At 41.9% G+C, this 21,823-nt stretch overlaps 1 protein-coding gene across 6 annotated transcripts in view; it reads left to right on the top strand.

The window, feature by feature from the left end:
* Positions 1 to 21,823, top strand: part of LOC132816625 (phospholipid scramblase 1-like) — a 116,765-nt gene that overhangs the window by 65,925 nt on the left and 29,017 nt on the right. For all 6 annotated transcript variants that reach the window (XM_060826438.1, XM_060826444.1, XM_060826439.1 and 3 more), the window contains 2 exons: positions 14,144 to 14,301; positions 20,164 to 20,206. In XM_060826438.1, coding sequence (XP_060682421.1) covers positions 14,144 to 14,301; positions 20,164 to 20,206 — 201 coding nt within the window. The remainder of the gene's footprint in view (positions 1 to 14,143; positions 14,302 to 20,163; positions 20,207 to 21,823) is intronic.

The raw sequence follows: 21,823 nt of genomic DNA, 5'->3' as shown, positions 1-21,823 counted from the left end.
GTGAGTTCCAAACCAGAGGACACAGCTTAAAACTAAGGGATAGGCCATTTAGGACAGAGATGAGGAGAAACTTCTTCACCCAGAGAGTGGTGGCTGTGTGGAGGGCAGTGGAGGCCCAGTCTCTGGATTCGTTTAAGAAAGAGTTGGATAGAGATCTCGAGGATAGTGGAATCAAGGGTTATGGAGATAAGGCAGGAACAGGATACTGATTAAGGATGATCAGCCATGACCATAATGAATGGTGGTGCAGGCTCGAAGGGCAGAATGCCCACTCCTGCACCTATTGTCTATTGTAATAATTTTTTTTGTGAAACAGACTAGTGCTTTGTATCTTATGTACAATGAAAACATTCTTACAAAGTCAAAAATTTTGTTGCACATGCAGGGCCGTGTGCTCTTTATTCTTTAAGATATCTTCAAGATTTAGTTTATTTTGGTGTTTGTTTCTGAAATAACTCATAGAGGCTGGTATTCCGTCATCAAGTTACCCTTTATTCAAACGTGAAAAGACCCTGATGCTGATCCAACTCCCTCAGAGCCAGCTCTCAGAGTGAACAGGATATCTGACACTCCTTTTTTAAATTATTTTAAACTTTTTTTGTTTTTTTTAAAAACCCCCACGCTACCGCCTAACTGCGGTAGTGCTTATTTTTTTTCCCCAGCACCCCATGGTGTGTGTGTGTGCAGGTGTGAGACACAGTGAGAGACACAAGGTGCACAAATCTTTATTCAATTCCCACCACCAGGAAGAAAGGAAACACCCGAGTGGCCAGTGACAAGCAGTGCCCTTCACATCAAAGGGCAATGCTGTGTGATCAAAACAGTGAAGGGGAGGGCAGGGACTCAATCAAACTGATCTCCATTTATTTTTTTTTCTCTTTTTTATTTATCTCAAGACAGGAAAACACCCAAGTGATCCAGTGACAAGCAGTGCCTTTCACATCAAAACACTCCTGGTGTTTTTTTTCTTTCTTTGTTTTCTTTTTTTCTTCTTTTTTGTTTACTTTTTCTTTTTTACACTACTGCCTAACTGCGGTAGTGCTTATTTTACCCCAGCACCCCATGATGTGTGTGTGTGCAGGTGTGAGACACAGTGAGAGACACAAGGTGCACGAATCTTTTATTCAATTTCCACCGCCAGGAAAATAGGAAAACACCCGGGTGGCCAATGACAAGCAGTGCCCTTCACATCAAAGGGCAATGCTGTGTGATCAAATAGTGATGGGGAGGGCAGGGATGAAATCAAACTGATCTCCATTTTTAAAAAAAATTTTTAAAATTTTTTTTGCGTGAGACTCCGTGAGAGACACAAAGTGCACAAATCTTTATTCAATTTCCACCACCAGGAAGATAGGAAAGCACCCAGGTGGCCAGTAACAAGCAGTGCCCTTCACAAAAGGGCAATGCTGTGTGATCAAACAGCGAAAGGGGAGGGCAGGGATTAAATCAAACTGATCTCCATTTTTAAAAAAATTTTTTTTTTCTTTTTCTTTCTTCCCGAGTGGCCACTGACAAGCAGTGCCCTACACATCAAAGGGCAAGAGACACCTGTTTATTTTTTTTTCTTGTGTGTGCAGGTGTGAGACGCAGTGAGAGAAACAAAGTGCACAAATCTTTATTTAATTTCCACCATCAGGAAAATAGGAAAACACCCAAGTGGCAGGTGACAAGCAGTGCCCTTCACATCAAAGGGCAATGCTGTGTGATCAAAACAGTGAAGGGGAGGGCAGGGACTAAATCAAACTGATCTCCATTTTTTTCTTTGTTTTCTTTTTTCTTTTTTTTTCTTTATTTTGTTTTTTTTTTCTTATTACCCCCACACTACCGCCTAACTGCGGTAGTGCTTATTTTTCCCCAGCACCCATGGTGTGTGTGTGTGCAGGTGTGAGACTCAGTGAGAGACACAAAGTGTACAAATCTTTATTTAATTTCCACTACCAGGAAGAAAGGAAATACCCGAGTGGCCAGCGACAAGCAGTGCCCTTCACATCAAAGGGCAATGCTGTGTGATCAAACAGCGAAAGGGGAGGGCAGGGATTAAATCAAACTGATCTCCATATTTTTTAATTTTTTTTTCTTTTTTTTTCTCTTTTAGGAAGATAGGAAAACACCCTGGCGGCCTGTGACAGGCAGTGCCCTTCACATCAAAGGGCAATGCACTGAGCTGTGTTTTTTTTCTACTTTTTTTTCTTTTTTCTTTTTCCTTTTTTTTTCTTTATTTCCCCCACACTACCGCCTAACTGCGGTAGTGCTTATTATTTTTATCCCCAGCACCCATGGTGTGTGTGTGCAGGTGTGAGACACAGTGAGAGACACAAGGTGTACAAATCTTTATTCAATTTCCACCACCAGGAAAAGTAGGAAAACACCCGAGTGGCCTGTGACAAGCAGTGCCCTTCACATCAAAGGGCAATGCTGTGTGATCAAACAGCGAAGGGGGAGGGCAAGGATTAAATCAAACTGATCTCCATTTAATCCCTGAGCCACTAAATTGTGGTAAGCTGAGGGATGATGAGTATCAATTGGCCCAGTGAGGAGCCTAATTGACACGCAGTGGCGGGGAATCCCACATCAGCACCTTTTGTCCTTTGGACTTAATTGGGGAGAGGAGGGTGGGGGAAAGCTCTCTCACTACCAAATAAACAGATGCAGGGCCTCTCCTACAATTCTGTGTGTCAGATGCCCAGGATTCCTGCTGCGATATGAATTGCATGACATAATTAGGGTTCTCATGATATTCCAGAAACCTGGGTGGTGAGAGATTGAAATGAAGCCAACTGTGAGACATTTTAAAGAGATCTATTTATACATTTACATGTGATAAACATGAACTTTGAACTTCTTTTAAAAAAAGCAGTTTGTTCCTAGTATAGGGGGAATAAGCAAATTCCCAGTTAAAGACAACCATCTGGATACAATTAAACAAAATGAATATGCTCATGACATTCTATTCCCTGGAATTTAAAATTCCAAGGAGTAATATCTGTGTTCATATGTTGTTAAACTTCTCAAGATGCGACAAACAGAATTCATAATTATTGTGAACATTTACAGTGGATTGCCGGAAGAATGGTTGGAAAAAATTTCCACTTGCTGAATGTACAGGTCATGTGTTCAGGTTCAAAAAACTATTTATCTCAATGTCAGGAGTTTCTGTTGTTGGTTTTATCATCAGCAATCTTACCCTTCTTGATTCTTTACATAAGATTCTGAACAAACTGGATGCTGTACTGGTGACAAACTGCAACTCTTAACATGAAAAACATCTGAAGAACACTCCTGCAGGCAGTTCTTGGTACATTCATGATCACTTTTTTTTTGCTTTATGGTGGTGTTAAATCACCCACTTATTAATTGTTAACTACCGTACAATTCCTAGCTAGATTATCATAGAATCAGACAGTACAGGAGAGGCCCTTCAGCCCATCGAGCCTGCACCAACAAAAACTTTGCTCAATGTAGTTCCACTTCCAGAATTTGGTCCATAAATATTATGACCCTTCAAGTGGTTTTGAGATTTCCCAGGCAGTACATTCCAGATTCCCATCACCCTTTTGGTGTTTTTTTTTCTCCCTCAAATCTCTTCTAAACCTTTGTCTTTCACTTTAAAATGAATGGCAGAACACTAGGAATTTTTGCCCTTTGTTGTTTACCCTTCAATGAAGCGGAATAGCTGCTTTCTATTCACCCTTGTCCATGCCCCTCATAATCAGGTCTCCCCCTCAACCTTCTCTGCTCCAAAGAACACAGCCCAAGCTCCTGCAGCTTCCCTTCATCGTTGAAATGTTCCATCCCATGCAGCATCCTGGTGAATCTCCTCTGCACTCCGACCGGTGCAGTCACATCCTTCCTATCGTGTGGGGACCAGACCTACACACAGTATTCCAGCTGTGGCCTAATCAAAGTTTTGTACAGCTCCTCCCTGTTTTTATAATCTCTGCATGATTGATAAAGACATGTGTCCTGTGAGCCTTCCTAATTCCGCTATTAACTTCCCCCCCCATCACCTTTAGGGATCTGTGGAAAAACTTCCCCAGATCCCTGTGTTCCTTTGATCTTCCTAGTGTTCTGCCATTCATTGTTTACTCCCTCGTCTTGTTACTTCTTCCAAAGTGCTTCACCTGACATTCTTTGGGGTTAAATTCCATCTGCCACTGATATGCTCACTTGACCAATCCATTTCTATTCTCCTGTAATGTAAGATTTTTTTCCTCACTGCCAATCACCCGGCCAATTTTTGTGTCATCGATCCCATCAGGATGCCTAATGAAACATGAATAATGGAATGGTTTATATGCTGTGTGCCAATAGTCTCCAAATTGGTTCAATCAGCTAATTGGTTGCACTAATAAACCTGGATCATACATATTACTTCCTGGAGTTTGCTTGTCACTTGCCAAAGAACATACAAATGTACATTCAGTTGAAGAGGGGGGAACAGAAATAAAAAAAATTCAGATGTTTTCACTGTAAAAAAGTAAGTTGCCCGGTTATAGGAAGGATATTATCAAGGCAGAGAGGGTTCAGCTGAGATTTAGCAGGATATTGCTGAGTATGGAAGATTTGAGTTATAAAGAAAGGCTGGGAATTTTTCCACTGGAGTGTAAGCGTTTGTAAGATGAACTGAGAGAAGTTTATAAAATAATGAGCAGTATAGATAGAATTAATGGTAGTTGTCTTTTCCCTAAAGTGGGGGATTTCAAGACCAGGGATATATTTTTAAGGTGAGAGGAGAGATATTTAAAAATGACCGAGAGGCAAACTTTTGACACTGAGGGTTATTCATGTATGGATTAAACTTCTGGAGGAAGCGGGTACAATTCCAACATTTGGATAAGTATGTGAATAGGGAAGGTTTGGAGGGATATGGGCAAGTTGGACTAGATTAGTTTGGGATGATGTTTGGCATGGGCTGGTTAGACCGAAGGGTCTGTTTCTATGTATGACTGTATGACACATGAAGTTGCAATGTTGGTGGTAGAAGAAAACTCTGGGAAAATGGATGTGGGAAAACAAGATAAGAGCTTATGAAAGTGGTAAAGGAGATCAGCGGGGAAGCTAAAGAGCTGCAAAAGAATGTACAGCCTAGTCAGGGGTTGGTTAATAAGACAGTACTAGATCCCTTTCAATAATTTATGTGTGGGTAAGGTTTACTCATATGTACCAGGGGTTCGTAGAGTCCTACAGCACAAAGACAGGCCATTTGGCCCAAACTAGTCCATACTGACCAAAATGTCCATCCACACTCACCCCACTTCCTGTACTTCACCCATATCCTTCTATCCAGGGAAGGTAAAATTTTTAATTTCTTTAAGAGATAGAGGAGCAAGTCAATCTTTGGTGAGAAATGAGGAGGTATGTACTGTGGAATGAATATTGCCAGAAAGGATAGTAATATGTGGCATTCATAGTGAGAAGAGCAGCATTCTATCACATAAGGTGAGGTCAGAGAGTTAGTGAAAAGTGGTGTTAGGAATAATGGAGAAATTCTCCATTCCAGGAATACAGTTTATCTTCAGGAATGATGTAACTGGATTGCAGGTTGGAGTGATTTCTAGTGTGGATGAAAAGCCAGTGGAAAATTAGACGACTGAGAAGTTACAGGAAGTATATCATGGGATTTTTCCCGACTCTAAGATAGCAGGTCACAAAACCACAGGTTGAAGCAGGAAGAGAATAAAGATAAGGAAGTTGAAGTTCAATGATCAGAAACTATGTTTGACCAAATGATTGGAAAAGGAAAACAAGAACAGGTGGAGGACAATGTGGATATTTTTAGTTCAGAGAGGCTAGTTGAATTACAACAAAAAGATGAAAAAATAATCCAGTTGTATCAAAAGTCATACACAGAAGAAGATTCATTTCAGAATGTTACTACCTTAAAAATGTCTTGATGAACAAATGGAGACTATTTCATATTCAGACAATGACAAATGGGCAGAAGTTCATCAAGTTATATTATCAGTGAGTTATAGAAAGGAGCTGTTGCAGGTGGTATCTGAGTTAGTAGGAGGTCATTTGGGAGTGAGGAAAACTCGAGCCAAAATGCAAAAACATTTTTATTTGCCTGGAAAGCATAGAGATGTGTTTGAATTTTGCTGGATTTGCCAGGTAATAGGAAAAACACAGGCAGTGATAAAACTAGAACTGTTAATACCCATTCCAGCATTTGAGGAATCTTTTACATGAGTTAATGACAACCTCCTATAACAGACAGAGGGAATCAATATTTGTGGATCATAATGAGTTTTCTGGTGGCAATTCCATTATGCAATATAATGTCTAAAAGGACTATCGAAGAGTTACTCAAATTGTCCACTAGTTATGGATTCTCACAGAGATACAATTCAAGCAAGGGTCAAATTTTATGCCAAACTTATTCAAGGAGGTTATGGATAGCTTGGGAATAAAACAATTTAAATCAACCGTGTCCCATTCAGAATCGCAAGGAGCATTAGAATGGTGGCGTCAAATGTTAAAAACCAAGTTTAGGCCTTACTGTCATGACCATCTGGAAGATTGGGATAAAGGAATACTATTTGTACTGCTTGCACTTAGGGATGTTTCTAATGAATCAACTAAATTCAGTCCATTTCAATTAGTTTTTGGACATAAAGTGAGAGGCCCACTGAAATTAAAGAGAAATTGGTAAGTAAGAGTACAGAGACTTGATATTTGGATAATGTGTCAAATATTAAGGAAAGATTAAATAGAGTGGGCGAGTTAGTTAGACAGCATTTGAAAAGAGCACGCATGTGATAGAACAGGAAACACATAAGAAATCAAAAATTCATAGTCTTGTTAGAGGAGATGAAGTGTTTGTATTACTACCTGTGGTAGGTCACCCTTTAAAAGCAAGGTTTAGTGGGCATTATGAAATCGAGGTGAATTATTTGCTAAGCTTACTAGACAGAAGGAAAATTCACAAAGTGTGTGATGTGAATATGCTCATAAGGTATTTTGATAGGGAAGGAAAGTAGAAGGAGAAAGTGGAACTGGTTATGATTTGGAGTGATGAACCAAATGCAGATAAATTTGAATTTGATATTCCTCAACTTAATTTGAATAAGAGGAAGTTCTCAAAAATCCATAGAAAAATTGAAATGATCTAGAAGAGTTATTACAATCACATTGAGAGATAGAACATAGAACATAGGACAATACAGCACAGAACAGGCCCTTCGGCCCACGATGTTGTGCCGAACATCTATCCTAGATTAAGCACCCATCCATGTACCTATCCAATTGCCCCTTAAAGGTCGTCAATGATTCTGACTCTACCACTCCCACGGGCAGCGCATTCCATGCCCCCACCACTCTCTGGGTAAAGAACCCACCCCTGACATCTCCCCTATACCTTCCACCCTTCACCTTAAATTTATGTCCCCTTGTAATACTCTGTACCCGGGGAAAAAGTTTCTGACTGTCTACTCTATCTATTCCTCTGATCATCTTATAAACCTCTATCAAGTCACCCCTCATCCTTCGCCGTTCCAACGAGAAAAGGCCGAGAACTCTCAACCTATCCTCGTACGACCTATTCTCCATTCCAGGCAACATCCTGGTAAATCTTCTCTGCACCCTCTCCAAAGCTTCCACATCTTTCCTAAAGTGAGGCGACCAGAACTGCACACAGTACTCCAAATGTGGCCTAACCAAAGTCCTGTACAGCTGCAACATCACTTCACGACTCTTGAATTCAATCCGTCTGCTAATGAACGCTAATACACCATAGGCCTTCTTACAAGCTCTATCCACCTGAGTGGCAACTTTCAAAGATCTATGTACATAGACCCCAAGATCCCTCTGTTCCTCCACCTGACTGAGAACTTTACCGTTAACCCTGTATTCTGCATTCTTATTTGTTCTTCCAAAATGGACAACCTCACACTTGGCAGGGTTGAACTCCATCTGCCACTCCTCAGCCCAGCTCTGCATCATATCTAAGTCCCTTTGCAGCCGACAACAGCCCTCCTCACTGTCCACAACTCCACCAATCTTCGTATCATCTGCAAATTTACTGACCCACCCTTCGACTCCCTCATCCAAGTCATTAATAAAAATTACAAACAGCAGAGGACCCAGAACTGATCCCTGCGGAACTCCACTTGTAACTGGGTTCCAGGCTGAATATTTACCATCTACCACCACTCTCTGACTTCGACCGGTTAGCCAGTTTTCAATCCAATTGGCCAAGTTTCCCTCTATCCCATGCCTCCTGACTTTCCGCATAAGCCTACCATGGGGAACCTTATCAAATGCCTTACTAAAATCCATGTACACTACATCCACTGCTCTACCCTCATCCACATGCTTGGTCACCTCCTCAAAGAATTCAATAAGACTTGTAAGGCAAGACCTACCCTTCACAAATCCGTGCTGGCTGTCCCTAATCAAGCAGTGTCTTTCCAGATACTCATAAATCCCTCAGTACCCTTTCCATTACTTTGCCTACCACAGAAGTAAGACTAACTGGCCTGTAATTCCCAGGGTTATCCCTATTCCCTTTTTTGAACAGGGGCACAACATTCGCTACTCTCCAGTCCCCTGGTACCACCCCCGTTGACAGTGAAGACGAAAAGATCATTGCCAATGGTACTGCAATTTCCTCTCTTGCTTCCCACATAATCCTAGGATATATCCTGTCAGGCCCGGGGGACTTGTCTATCCTCAAGTTGTTCAAAATGTCCAACACATCTTCCTTCCTAACAAGTATCTCTTCTAGCTTACCAGTCCGTTTCACACTCTCCTCTTCAACAATACGGTCCCTCTCGTTCGTAAATACTGAAGAAAAGTACTCATTCAAGACCTCTCCTATCTCTTCCGACTCAATACACAATCTCCCACTACTGTCCTTGATCGGACCTACCCTCGTTCTCGTCATTCTCATGTTTCTCACATACGCATAAAATGCCTTGGGATTATCCTTGATCCTATCCGCCAAGGAATTTTCATGCCCTCTCTTAGCTCTCCTAATCCCTTTCTTCAGGTCCCTTCTGGCTATCCTGTATCCCTCCACTGCCCTGTCTGAACCCTGTTTCCTCAACCTTATGTAAGCCTCCTTCTTCCTCTTTACTAGACATTCAACCTCCCTCGTCAACCAAGGCTCCCTCACATGACCATTTCTTTCCTGCCTGACAGGTACATACACATCACGGACGCGTCGTATCTGCTCCTTGAAAAAGTTCCACATTTCCACCACATCCTTCCCTGACAGCCTATGCTTCCAACTTATGCTCCTCAAATCCTGTCTTACAGCATCGTAATTTCCCTTCCCCCAGTTGTAAAATCTACCCTGTTGTGCGCACCTATCTCTCTCCATAACCAAGGTGGAAGTCACAGAATTATGGTCACCATCACCAAAATGTTCACCCACTAACAAGCCCATCACTTGTCCTGGCTCATTACCGAGTACCAAATCCAATAGTATCCCCTCTGGTTGGACAATCTACATACTGAGTTAGAAAAGCTTCCTGGACACACAGCACAAACACCGCCCCATCCAATCTACTTGTGTGGGAGTAAGCTGGGAAGTACTAACATGATTACGCATGATGTAGATTTAGGAAATGTTGTTTTAATTAAGCAGCATCCTTATAGATTTAACCCTCTAAAATTGGCACAGGTTCAAAAAGAGTTTTGAAAGCATGATCAAAGATGATATAATCGAAATGAGTTGCAACGGATGGAGCTCACCCATTGTGATGGTGTCAAAACCAGATGGAACCCAACGTTTACAAATTGATTACCACAGAGTTGATGCAGTTACAAAATCTGATTCATGTGCTGGGAAGATGATATTGAGAAGGTAGGACAAGCAACTTGCATTTTGAAGCTGGACTTTACTCAAAGGATACTGGCAGGTACCTTTATCCCAATGAAGGAAATTCTGGATTTCATGACACCAGTTGACTTTACCAATTAAAGGTTATGTCATTTGGTATGAAAAATGCACCAGCCACATTTCAAAGAGTAACTGAAAGTCATGTTAGGATTGCTCATTTGTATGGTGTACATAGACACTTTGGTGATTTTTAGTCACGTGTGCCAGGGACATTTGGAGCATTTATCAGAATTGTTTGATTGACTTCAGAAGGTGAACTTAATGACCTGGCTAAGAATGAGTTCACAAAAGCTCAAGTCACGTTCCTAGGCCATATCATTGGACTTGGCCCCACAGAATGTGAAAACAAAGATTATTGGGGAGTTTCCCATGCCATCAATGAAGAGAGAAGTACGACAAATCCTGGAATTGTGTGGTTTTTATTGAAAATTCATACCAAGTTTTAGCAGTGTTGTTGTTCCGCTGACTGACTTGTTGAAGTAGTACAGAAATTTTCAGTGGACGGCCAACAAGACATTTGACAGCTTGAAAGCTTTGTTACCCAATGCTCCAGTATTAGCTACACTGAATTACACAAAGCCATTCAAGGTGGTTATCGATGCAAGTGAAGTGCATGTCAGTACTGTACTGTTACAAGATGACAACAAGAAGATAGAAAGGTCTGTTGGGTACTTTTCCAGAAAGTTGAATATTCATCAACAGAAATATTCCACTGCAAAATGTTCATATTATAGAGGAGGAAGTACTGGATGTCTTGAAATGCATAAAAGTGGATAAATCCCCAGGACCTGATCAGGTGTATCCTAGAACTCTGTGGGAAGCTAGAGAAGTGATTGCTGGGCCTCTTGCTGAGATATTTGTATCATTGATTGTCACAGATGAGGTGCTGGAAGACTGAAGGTTGGCAAACGTGGTGCCACTGTTTCAGAAAGCTGGTAAGGACAAGCCAGGGAACTATAGTCCGATGAGCCTGACCTCAGTGGTGGACAAATTGTTGGAGGAAATCCTGAGGGGCAGAATATACATGCATTTGGAAAGGCAAGGACTGATTAGGGATAGTCAACATGGCTTTGTGCATGGGATATCATGTCTCACAAACTTGATTGAGGTTTTTTGAAGAAGTAACAAAGAGAATTGATGAGGCCAGAGCAGTAGATGTGATCTATATGGACTTCAGTAAGGTGTTCGACAAGGTTCCCCATGGGAGACTGGTTAGCAAGGTTAGATCTCACGGAATACAGGGAGAAGTAGCCATTTGGATACAGAACAGGCTCAAAGGTAGAAGAAAGGGGGTGGTGGTAGAGGGTTGTTTTTCAGACTGGAGGCCTGTGACCAGTGGAGTGCCATAAGGATCGGTGCTGGGTCCTATACATTTTGTCATTTGAATACGAGCATAAGAGGTACAGTTAGTAAGTTTGCAGATGACTCCAAAATTAAAGGTGTAGTGGACAGCGAAGAAGGTTACCTCAGATTACAACAGGATCTTGATCAGATGGGCCAATGGGCTGAGAAGTGGCAGATGGAGTTTAATTCAGATAAATGCGAGGTGCTGCATTTTGGGAAAGCAAATCTTAGCAGGACTTATCCACTTAATGGTAAAGTCCTAGGGAGTGTTGCTGAACAAAGAGACCTTGGAGTGCAGGTTCATAGCTTCTTGAAAGTAGAGTCACAGGTAAATAGGATAGTGAAGAAGGCATTTGGTATGCTTTCCTTTTATTGGTCAGAGTATTGAATACAGGAGTTGGGAGGTACAGTTGTGGCTGTACAGGACATTGGTTAGGCCACTGTTGGAATATTGCATGCAATTCTGGTCTCCTTCCTATCGGAAAGATGTTGTGAAACTTGAAAGGGCTCAGAAAAGATTTACAAGGATGTTGCCAGGGTTGGAGGATTTGAGCTGTAGGGAGAGGCTGAACAGGCTGGGTCTGTTTTCCCTGGAGCTTCGGAGGCTGAGGGGTGACCTTATACAGGTTTACAAAATTATGAGGGGCATGGATCGGGTAAATAGGCAAAGTCTTTGGTTGGGGAGTCCAGAACTAGAGGGCATAGGTTTAGGGTGAGAGGGGAAAGATATAAAAGAGACCTATGGGACAACATTTTCACGCAGAAGGTGGTACGTGTATGGAATGAGCTGCCAGAGGATGTGGTGGAGGCTGGTACAATTGCAACATTTAAAAGGCATCTGGATGGGTATATGAATAGGAAGGGCTTGGAGGGATATGGGCCGGGTGCTGGCAGGTGGGACTAGATTGGGTTGGGATATTTGGTCGGCATGGACGGGTTGGACGAAGGGTCTGTTTCCATACTACGACATTTGTATGCACTGATCATAACCTGTTAACATTTTGGAAAAATTTAAAGATAAAAATACCAGACTGTTTAAATGGAGTTTGTCGCAGTTATTTAATTTGAAAATTATGCATGTGGCAGGATGGGGAACACAATTGCCAATCTCACACATTGTCACGACTTTGAAGGCATGAAGGTGTTCGGTGGTGGAAGAAACAGACTGAAATGGACTTTTGTATTGAATGTTTCAAAGTAATGTATGTGTATTGTAGTATGCTAATAGCACAGGACAAAAGGGATTTTTAAAAAATCCATTTTTGCATTTGATGAATCATTTTTTTAGGGCAGAGTGGGTATGACGATATTATGGCTTTCAAGGTGTACATTTTCGCTGAAAATGTGTTGCTGGTTAAAGCACAGCAGGTCAGGCAGCATCCAAGGAACAGGAAATTCGACGATTCGGGCATAAGCCCTTCATCAGGAATGCATTCCTGATGAAGGGGTTTTGCCCGAAACGTCGAATTTCCTGTTTCTTGGATGCTGCCTGACCTGCTGTGCTTTAACCAGCAACACAATTTCAGCTCTGATCTCCAGCATCTGCAGACCTCACTTTCTCCTCGACGGTGTACATTTTGCCATTTTTTTAATAGGTTGAGATGGAGATGAAAACCTGTCTGTTCTAAACCAATAAAATTAACAGTTTGTGAGGCCTTTTGGGTTTTTTTTTCAAAGTTGAAACAATCGAAGCAGCCTGAATTGGTGAAGTCAGGGTCTTACAGAGCTAGGGTTTCAGTTTAATTTCCATAAATTGTTGGATTTTGAAGCTGCCATACATCTCTCCCTTCTGCAACAAAATGCCTGAGTTTACTGTCTGCTGGAATTTTCTCTGGATATTCTTTCCTCTGCTACGTCCGGTAAGATGGTGGTGGACTAGAGCTTCTCAACCTGGGGCTCATCTGCTTTTCTTTTGTTCTGTTCTTTTTTCCCCCTCTCTCTTATCTAATTTTTTTCTCTCTTATTTTATTTTACTTGCATTTTGATGACAGCATTGGCAGCAGTGAGTAGGTCCAACAGTGTGGACTTGTAACAGCCCCATCTCCGATGCAGCTGTTGGATTCCCAGCAGCTTCTGCATCATCGAGGTGATCCAACGCCGACTCACGGTTGCTTCTATAGTGGCTGCGTCCAGCTAAGATTCAAGGCTGTTTCAGCGAGTTTGGGCTGCTGCAATACCCAGCTGCATTGGTGGTGCCTGCATTGGCAAGGTCCATCAAGGACTCCTAGTGGTGAGGGTCTTGGTGAAAGTGAGATGGCGTTGAAGCGTGGTGATGTTTGTTCCAGTGGCGGTGGTACAGCAAAGGAGACCTGTGCCTGGCCATCAGTCCCATCGTCCATGATGAGCACTTAACAAGAAGGCCTGTAAATTGCACATTCTTTCCTGATTTCATTTTTCTGTCTTTCGTATTCTATGTTTTGGTTTATTTTTCTGTGTTTTAAGATGGCGCAGGAGAGTGGCAACACTATACAACAGTTTTCACTGTACTTTGTAACAAAATACAAGTGACAATAAATAAGTCAAATCAAATTCAAATCATGCACTGGAAGTACATTGCACATGAGGCAATCTATTTTACTGATCTTGCCTTTGCCAAGGGTGTGTTTGTGGGATATTACTGTATTGAAACAGTTGCTGTTTAGTAGTTACATAATCTATTATTCTGTTAACTTTTCCAATTGTTAAAGTCAGACCAATTCTTTTTTTCTTTTGTTTGCATTTTAACTGTTGTGTAAGAATAAAGTGTGTTTTGCCAGAAGCCAAGTAGAGCAATCAGTCTAGAATTCAACAGCTAATGCTTATCTTTAAATAAGAAAGAGTTAAGGTCTAGGCTATCTCCTTGAGAAATTTGGAGGAGGTTTGGTCTGGTGCATAACAGCACACAAACTGCAGCAGAAAATTGCAAATTGCCCTGATTGTTTCTTTGTTTCTCTGTTTGTGTGTGTGTGAGAGCAGGCCCTTTTGTACCTCAGCCAGGTTATGCTGTCTATCCTCCATCCAGTGCACCTATGCTAACTCATCAAGCAGGTGGACCATCTCAGCCTCAAGTGCAGTGGATGCAAACCCCAGCTCCTATTCCTAATTGTCCACCTGGATTAGAGTACCTTACAACGGTAAGCAAGTGATATTTATGGTATCAATTCGTGCGCAGGCCTGGCTATTATATTACATTACAGCCATCAGGTTGGGTTTCTGAAAAAGCTAAAACCTAAAAAATCTGAGATCTAAACAAAAAACTGAAGGTCTTTTCAAAAGTGAACCCGTAGACATGCTGAGCTCAAGTCTTCTAGAGAAACAAAACTTGCTTTAAGGTCTGTGCACGTTACGCAAAGTGTTTTTTTTTCTCCTAACCGGCCTGAGCAGATTCAAATGGATCAGTAGTGTATCCTGGTAAATACAAGTCTGTTGGTGATTGTTTCCTGTCTGATTCTTTTCCTCTGCAAATCATTATTTTTCCATATCCATGTACACAATGTGATTGTTAATAATTGGATGAGCCATCACAGGTGGTAATTATCATTCTAAATATTTAATTGATTTTCATTAAGCAAGGTGACAAAGATTTCTCATAAGAACGGAAGAACTAGGAGCATGAGTAGGTCATCTGGCCCTTCAAGCCTGTTCCGCCATTCAATAAGAACATGGCTGATGTTTTCGTGGCCTCAGCTCCACCTATGCGCCCTCTCACATAACCCTTAATTCATTTACTGTTCAAAAAAATTATTTACCTTAACTTTTAAAAACATTTACTGAGGAAGTCTCAACCACTTCATTGTGCAGGAAATTCCATAGATTGACAGCCCTCTGGGTGAAGACGTTTCTTTTCAATTCAATCCTAAATCTGCTCCCCATAACTTTGAGGCTTTGCCCTCTTGTCCTAGTTTCATCTGTCAGTGGAAATACCCTCTCTACTTCTGTCTTATCTATTCCCTTCATAATTTTATTTGTTTCTGTAAGATCCCCCTTCATTTTTTCTAACTTCCAATGAATATAATCCCAGTCTCTCCTCATAAGCAAATCCCCTCAACTCCGGAATCAACCGAGTGAGCCTTCAGTGCACCCCTTCCAGTGCCAGTACATTCTTTCTCAAGTAAGGAACCAAAACTGCACACAGTACTCCAGGTGTGCCCTCACCAGCACCTTGTACAGCTACAACATAAACTCTCTGATTTTAAACTCAATCTCTTTCACAATGAAGGACAAAATTCCTTTTACCTTTTTAATTCCCTGTGCCACCTGCAGACCAACCCTCTTTGATTCATGCACAAGGACACCCAGGTCCCTCCGCACAGCAGTATGCTACAACATTTTACCATTCAAGTAATAGTCCTTTTTACTATTATTAACATTGTACTCCATCTGCCAGACTTTGCCCACTCACTTAAACTATTTATGTCCGTTTGCAAAGTTTCGCAGTCCTCTGCACACTTTGTTCTACCACTCTTCTTCATGTCTTCCGCAAACTTTGACACACTACACGTGGACCCAACCCCAAATCATCGATTTAAATTGTGAATAATTGTGGTCCCAATACTGATCCAAAGAACAAAGAAAATTTACAGCCCAGGAACAGGCTCTTTGGCCCTCCAAGCCTGAGCTTTTCTAAATGTGCTGTCTAAACCTGTCGGTCAATTTCTAAGCATCTGTATCCCTCTGCTCCCCACCTGCTCATGCATCTGTCCAGACATATCTTTAATGAATTTACCGTGCCTGCCTCTACCACCTGTGCTGGCAAAGCGTTCCAGATGCCCACCACCCTCTGGGTGAAGTACTTACCATGTGTATCCGCCTTAAACTTTCCACCTCTCACCTTGAAAGCGTGACCTCTCGTTATTGAATCCTTCACCCTGGGAAAAAGCTTGTCTCTATCCATCCTGTCTATACCCTTCATGATTTTGTAAACCTCAATCAGGTCCCCCCTCAATCTCCTTTTTTCTAATGAAAATAAACCTAACCTACTCAACCTTTCTCCATAGCTCGCACCCTCCATACCAGGCAACCTCCTCGTAAACCCTCACTGCACCCTCTCCAAAGTGTCCACATCCTTTTGGTAATGTGGCGACCAGAACTGTATACAGTATTCCAAATGCGGCCGAACCAGTGTCTTGGACAATTTTAACATGACTTGCCAGCTCTTATACTCAATACCCCGTCCAATGAAGGCACGCGTATTATATGCCTTCTTGACCACTCTATCCACCTGTGCAGCAACCTTCAGGGTACATTGAACTTGCACTCCCAGATCTCTCTGCTCATCAACTTTTCCCAAGGCTCTTCCGTTCATTGTATAATTTGCTCTAGAATTAGACTTGCCTAAATGCATCACCTCACATTTGTCTGGATTGAACTCCATCTGCCACTTCTCCGCCCCACTCTCCAGTCTATCTATATCCTACTGTATCCTCTGACAGGCCCTTATGATTTCTGCTACTCCACCAGTTTTCGTGTCATCTGCAAACTTCCTGATCATACCAACAGTGTCCTCTTCCAGATCATTTATGTATATTACAAACAACAGTGACCCTAACAGTGACCCCTGTGGAACACCACCTTTCTCCATTTTGAGAAACTCCTTTCAATTACTACTCTCTGTCTCCTGTTGCTCAATTAATTCTTTATCCACTGAGCTAGAATATCCTGCACACCATGTGACTTCACTTTCTCCAATAGTTTACCATGGGGAACCCTATCAAATGCCTTACTAAAGTCCATGTATATGATATCAACAGCCCTTCCTTCATCTCTCAACTTGGTCACTTCCTCAAAGAACTCTATTAAGTTGATCTCCCCCACACAAAGCCATGTTGCCTATCACTGATGAGCCATTCTTTTCTAAATATAAATAGATCCTATTTCTCAGTATCTTCTACAGCAACTTTCCCAGGCTCAATGGTCTGTAGTTACCTGGAATATCCCTACTACCCTTCTTGTACAGGGAGACGACATGAGCAACTCTCCAGTCCTCTGGCACCTCACCTGTGTTTAAGGATGCCACAAAGATATCTGTCAGGACCCCTGCTATTTCCTCTCTCACCTCCCTCAGTCACCTGGGATAGATCCCATCCGGTCCGGGATTTGTTCACCTTAATAACCTTTAGCCTATCCAACACATCTTCCCTACTTATGTCAATGTGATCCAAACTAATCAAATTTCTATCTCTAATCTCAGCATTCATCATGTCCCTCTCCTCAGTGAACACTGATGCAAAGTAATCATTCAGAATCTCACCCATTCTCTCAGGTTCGGCACACAGCCTTCCTTCATTATCCTTTAGTGGACCAATCCTTTCTCTAGTTACCCGCTTAATTATATAAGAATAAAATGCTTTGTGATTCTCCTTAATTCTGCTTGCTAAAGCTATTTCACAACCTCGTTTAAGACGTCCTACTCTCCTGGTATTCTTCCAGAGCCTGTTCTGTTCTTAGCTACCTGGACCTTATGTATGCTTCCCTTTTCCTCTTGGCAAGTCGTACAATTTCTCCTGTCATCCACGGTTCACGAATCTTGCCCTTCCTGTCCTTTGCCTTCAACAGGACATGCTTATCCTGCACTATCTTTAACCTCTCTTTGAAAGCCTCCAATATCTCAAATGTGGACTTCCCTTCAAATATCTGTGTCCACTCCACATTTCCCAGCTCCTGCCTAATTTTGATATAATTGGCCTTGGCCCAGTTTAGTACTCATCCCTTAGAACTGCTCTCTTCTTTGTCTACAAGTATCTAAAACTTACAGAATTGTGGTCATGTTCCCAAAGAAATCCCCCACCTCAACTTCTACCACCTGGCCTGGCTCGTTCCCCAGTACCAGGTCCAATATGGCCCCTTCCCTCGGACTATTGACACTCTGTTCTAGAAAACTCTCCTGGACGCTTCTTACAAATTCTACTCCATCCAGACCTCTGGCGTTAAGTGTATCCCAGTCAATGTTGGGAAAATTAAAATCTCCCATCACCACCACCCTGTTGCCTCTACATCTTTCCATAATCTGTTTCCCTATTTGTTTTCTACCTCACGCTCACTGTTGGGAGGCCTGTAATACAGCCCCAACAATGTAACTGCACCCTTCTTATTTCTCAGCTCCACCCATAATGCCTCACTACTGAAGCCCTCCATAGTGTGCTCCTTTAGCAGAGCCATGATATCGTCCTTGACCAGCAATGCAACTCCACACCCCTCCCCTCCCCGCCCCCCCACCTTTTATTTCCCTCCCTGTCCTGTCTGAAGTGTTTATATCCTGGAACACTTAATTGCCAATCATCATGCCCTTCTTTCAACCAAGTCTTTGTGATTGCAATAACATCATACTCCCAGGCACCAATCCAAGCCCTAAGTGTATCTGCCTTTCCCCCTATACTCCTTGCATTAAAGTAGATGCATTTCAGGCCACAAGATTTTTTGCTCTCTGCCTACTCTTTCCTTTATTAATGGTATCTTCATGATTCTTACAGTCTCCAGTCTCCACCTCGCTGTCTACTTGTTTTCTCTTCTGGTTCCCAGTCCCCTACCACATTAGTTTACAACCTCCCCAACAGCAGTTGCAAAAATTCCTCCAAGGACGTTGATTTCAGTCTGGTTCAGATATAGACCGTCCATTTTGTAATAGTCCCACCTTCCCCAGAACTGGTCCCAATGTCCAACAAATCTGAACCCCTCCCTCCTACACCATCTCCCAAGCCACGTGTTCATCCTGTCTATTTTTTCATTTCTACGCTGGCTAGCACGTGGCACTGGTAGTAATCCCGAGATCACAACCTTTGAGGTCCTCCTCTTTAACTTCTCTCCTAGCTCCCTGAATTCTTCTTTCAGGATCTCATCTTATTTCCTACTTGTATCGTTGGTGCCTATATGCACCAAGACAACTGGCTGATCACCCTCCCCTTTTAGAATGCTCTGCAGCCGATTGGTGACATTCCTAACCGAGCAACTGGGAGGCAACATACCATCCGGGAGTCTCGTTTTCAGCCACAGAACCGCCTATCTACTCCCCTCACAATAGATTCACCAAGGCTATGGCACAGAGTCTTTTTCCCACCGTTCTGAACAGCAGTGCCTGCAGACTCCAATAGTTCCCTGACTATTGGAAACAAGCTGTCAGCATCTACTCTATCAGGTCCTTTCAGCATCTTATATATTTCAATTAGATCTGCTCTCATCCTTTAAAATACCAAATAGATCCAATTTGCTCAGCATCTCATCACAGGAAATTACCTTCATCCCAAGGACTAATTTAGTGTAACTTTGATGTACTGCCTCTGTCTTTTCTTAAATGTGGAAACCAAATCTGCACAGATTTTGGTCTCACTAAGATCCTGTACAATTATGACAAATTTTCTTTATTCCTATACTCCAATCCCCTTGTAATAAAAGACCAACATTCCTTCCTAATTACTTGTTGTACCTGCACACAAGCTGTGCGTGTCTTGCACCCAGGTTTCGTTAATTGCTGGTTTTCTCAGCAATTTCTGGTTTTGTTTCTGATTTCCAGCATCTGCAGTTCTTTGCTTTTTGTTTAATAATTTCCTGAACCAAATCCCTCAGCCAGTTTCCTTTGACAAAGGCCTCAGAAATGGCAATCCATGCAGAGTGTTCCAAGTACAGTATGCTTTTGCTGGAGGCAAAATAATGCATTTCTCGAGTAGATTCTAACAAAACAGTAGTTACTCTTTTACATTAATTATTTAGAGCACTTAATAATAGTTAAATTATTTAAATGCATTTAATAATTGAAATTTTGTTCCTGGATGTGCTATGTGATTGCCAAAAGATCAAGAAATTATGTAAACTCATGGTTGCATTATGTTATGCCAAAATTATCAGGTTCCTTTGCATGACAATAGACATTAAAAATTAAGTTGAAACTTTACTGAAAGGAGATAGTATCTGTATGTGGGCAATTGATTGTTTCAATTAATGTGTGCACAGAGAAATAAAGTCAAGGGTCTATTGCTGAATTGCAATCATTCTTTCCTACACAGATTGACCAAATACTTGTTCATCAAGTTGTCGAACTTGTTGAAGGTGAGTGTAATTTTGATAGCAGGTAACTTAAAACAAAGGCTCCATTTTATGAGCCCCCTACCTTTCCATCCCCAGGAAATAAAGGATATTTGCAAACGGACTGCCCTTAACACAGAAGTTGCCACAATGTGATAATGTTTTGTGGAAAGCTTATCATGCTGAATGTGGGACTTCCATCCTTCAGGGAAAGGAGGTATTACCCTTGAGTGCTGCTAGCCAAACTGAATGGCAAGGAACATCAAAACAGATAGCAAGTCTTCTTTAAATATTTTAAAATAAAGAGAGAGAGCGACACCACTGTGAACATGGGCCCCTTAGAGAATGAGTCTGCGGAAATAATAATGGGGAACCAGGAATAGGCATCAGTCTTCATGTTAGGAAACGCTCATAGAATTCTAAAGTTACAAAATAATCAAAGGGAAAAAGGAGGAGAAATTACAATCACTATCACCGGAGATAAAGTACCAGAGAAACTCATGTTCCTAAAGACTAATAAGTCCCTGAATTTTATTGGTTGCATCCTAGGAAGTCAAAGGAAGTAGCTACAGAGATAAGAGATGCACTGGTAATAATACTCTAAAAATCCTTAAATTCTAGAAGAGTCTTGGATGTTTTGATTTGGTGGGAGAGGAAGAAGGAGTGCTTGCAATTTTAAGTCAGTCGAGGTTCCTGACAGCAGCATTCGGGAACCCTTTATGAGGAGGTGATGGCTTAATGGCTTTATTGCCAAATACAGTCACAGAGCTGTGCAGCACGGAAACAGATCCCTCAGTCCAACTCATCCATGCCGACCAGATATCCTAAATGAATCTAGTCCCATTTGCCAGCATTTGACCCATGTCCTTTTAAACCCTTCCTATTCATATACCTATTCAGATGCCTTTTAATGTTGCAATTGTACCAGCATCCACAACTTCCTCTGGCAGCTCATTCCATACATGTACCATCCTCTGCATGAAACAGTTGCCCCTTAAGGTCCCTTTTTAATCATTTCCCTCTCACCTTAAACCTATGCCCTTGAGTTTTGGACTCCCCCACTACACGGAAAAGACATTGTCTATTTACCCTATCCATGCCCATCTGATTTGATAAACATCCATAAGGTAACCTTCAGCCTATGATGCTCCAGGAAAAATATCCCCAGCCTGTTCAATGTTTTTCTTAAAGCTCAAACTCTCCAACTCTGGCAACATTCTTGTAAATCTTTTCTGAACCCTTTTCAAGTTTTACAACATCTTTTCTATAGGAGGGAGACCAGAATTCAACACGCTATTCCAAAAGTGACATAACCAATATCCTGTACAGCCACAACATGACTCCCACCCCACCCCGCCACAACTCCTGTATTCAATGCACTCACCAATAAAGCCAAGCGTACCAAATTGTTTCTTCATTAACCTGTCTACCTATGACTCCACTTTCAAGAACTGCACTCCAAGGTCCCTAGTTTCCCACAGAATTCCAGGGTACACCTGATCTGGTCCTGGAGATTTATCCATCTTTGTGTTTTGAGATGTCCAGCAAAACTATTAATCTGGATACCCAGGCAATGTTCTGATGATCTGGGTTCAAATCACATCAAGGCAGATAGTGGGTACTGAATCTGTAATTAAGAAA

The sequence above is a fragment of the Hemiscyllium ocellatum genome, chromosome 6 (assembly GCF_020745735.1).
Source record: "Hemiscyllium ocellatum isolate sHemOce1 chromosome 6, sHemOce1.pat.X.cur, whole genome shotgun sequence".
In the NCBI taxonomy this organism is placed as follows: Eukaryota; Metazoa; Chordata; class Chondrichthyes; order Orectolobiformes; family Hemiscylliidae; genus Hemiscyllium; species Hemiscyllium ocellatum.
This window is presented reverse-complemented; position numbering and strand designations above follow the sequence as displayed.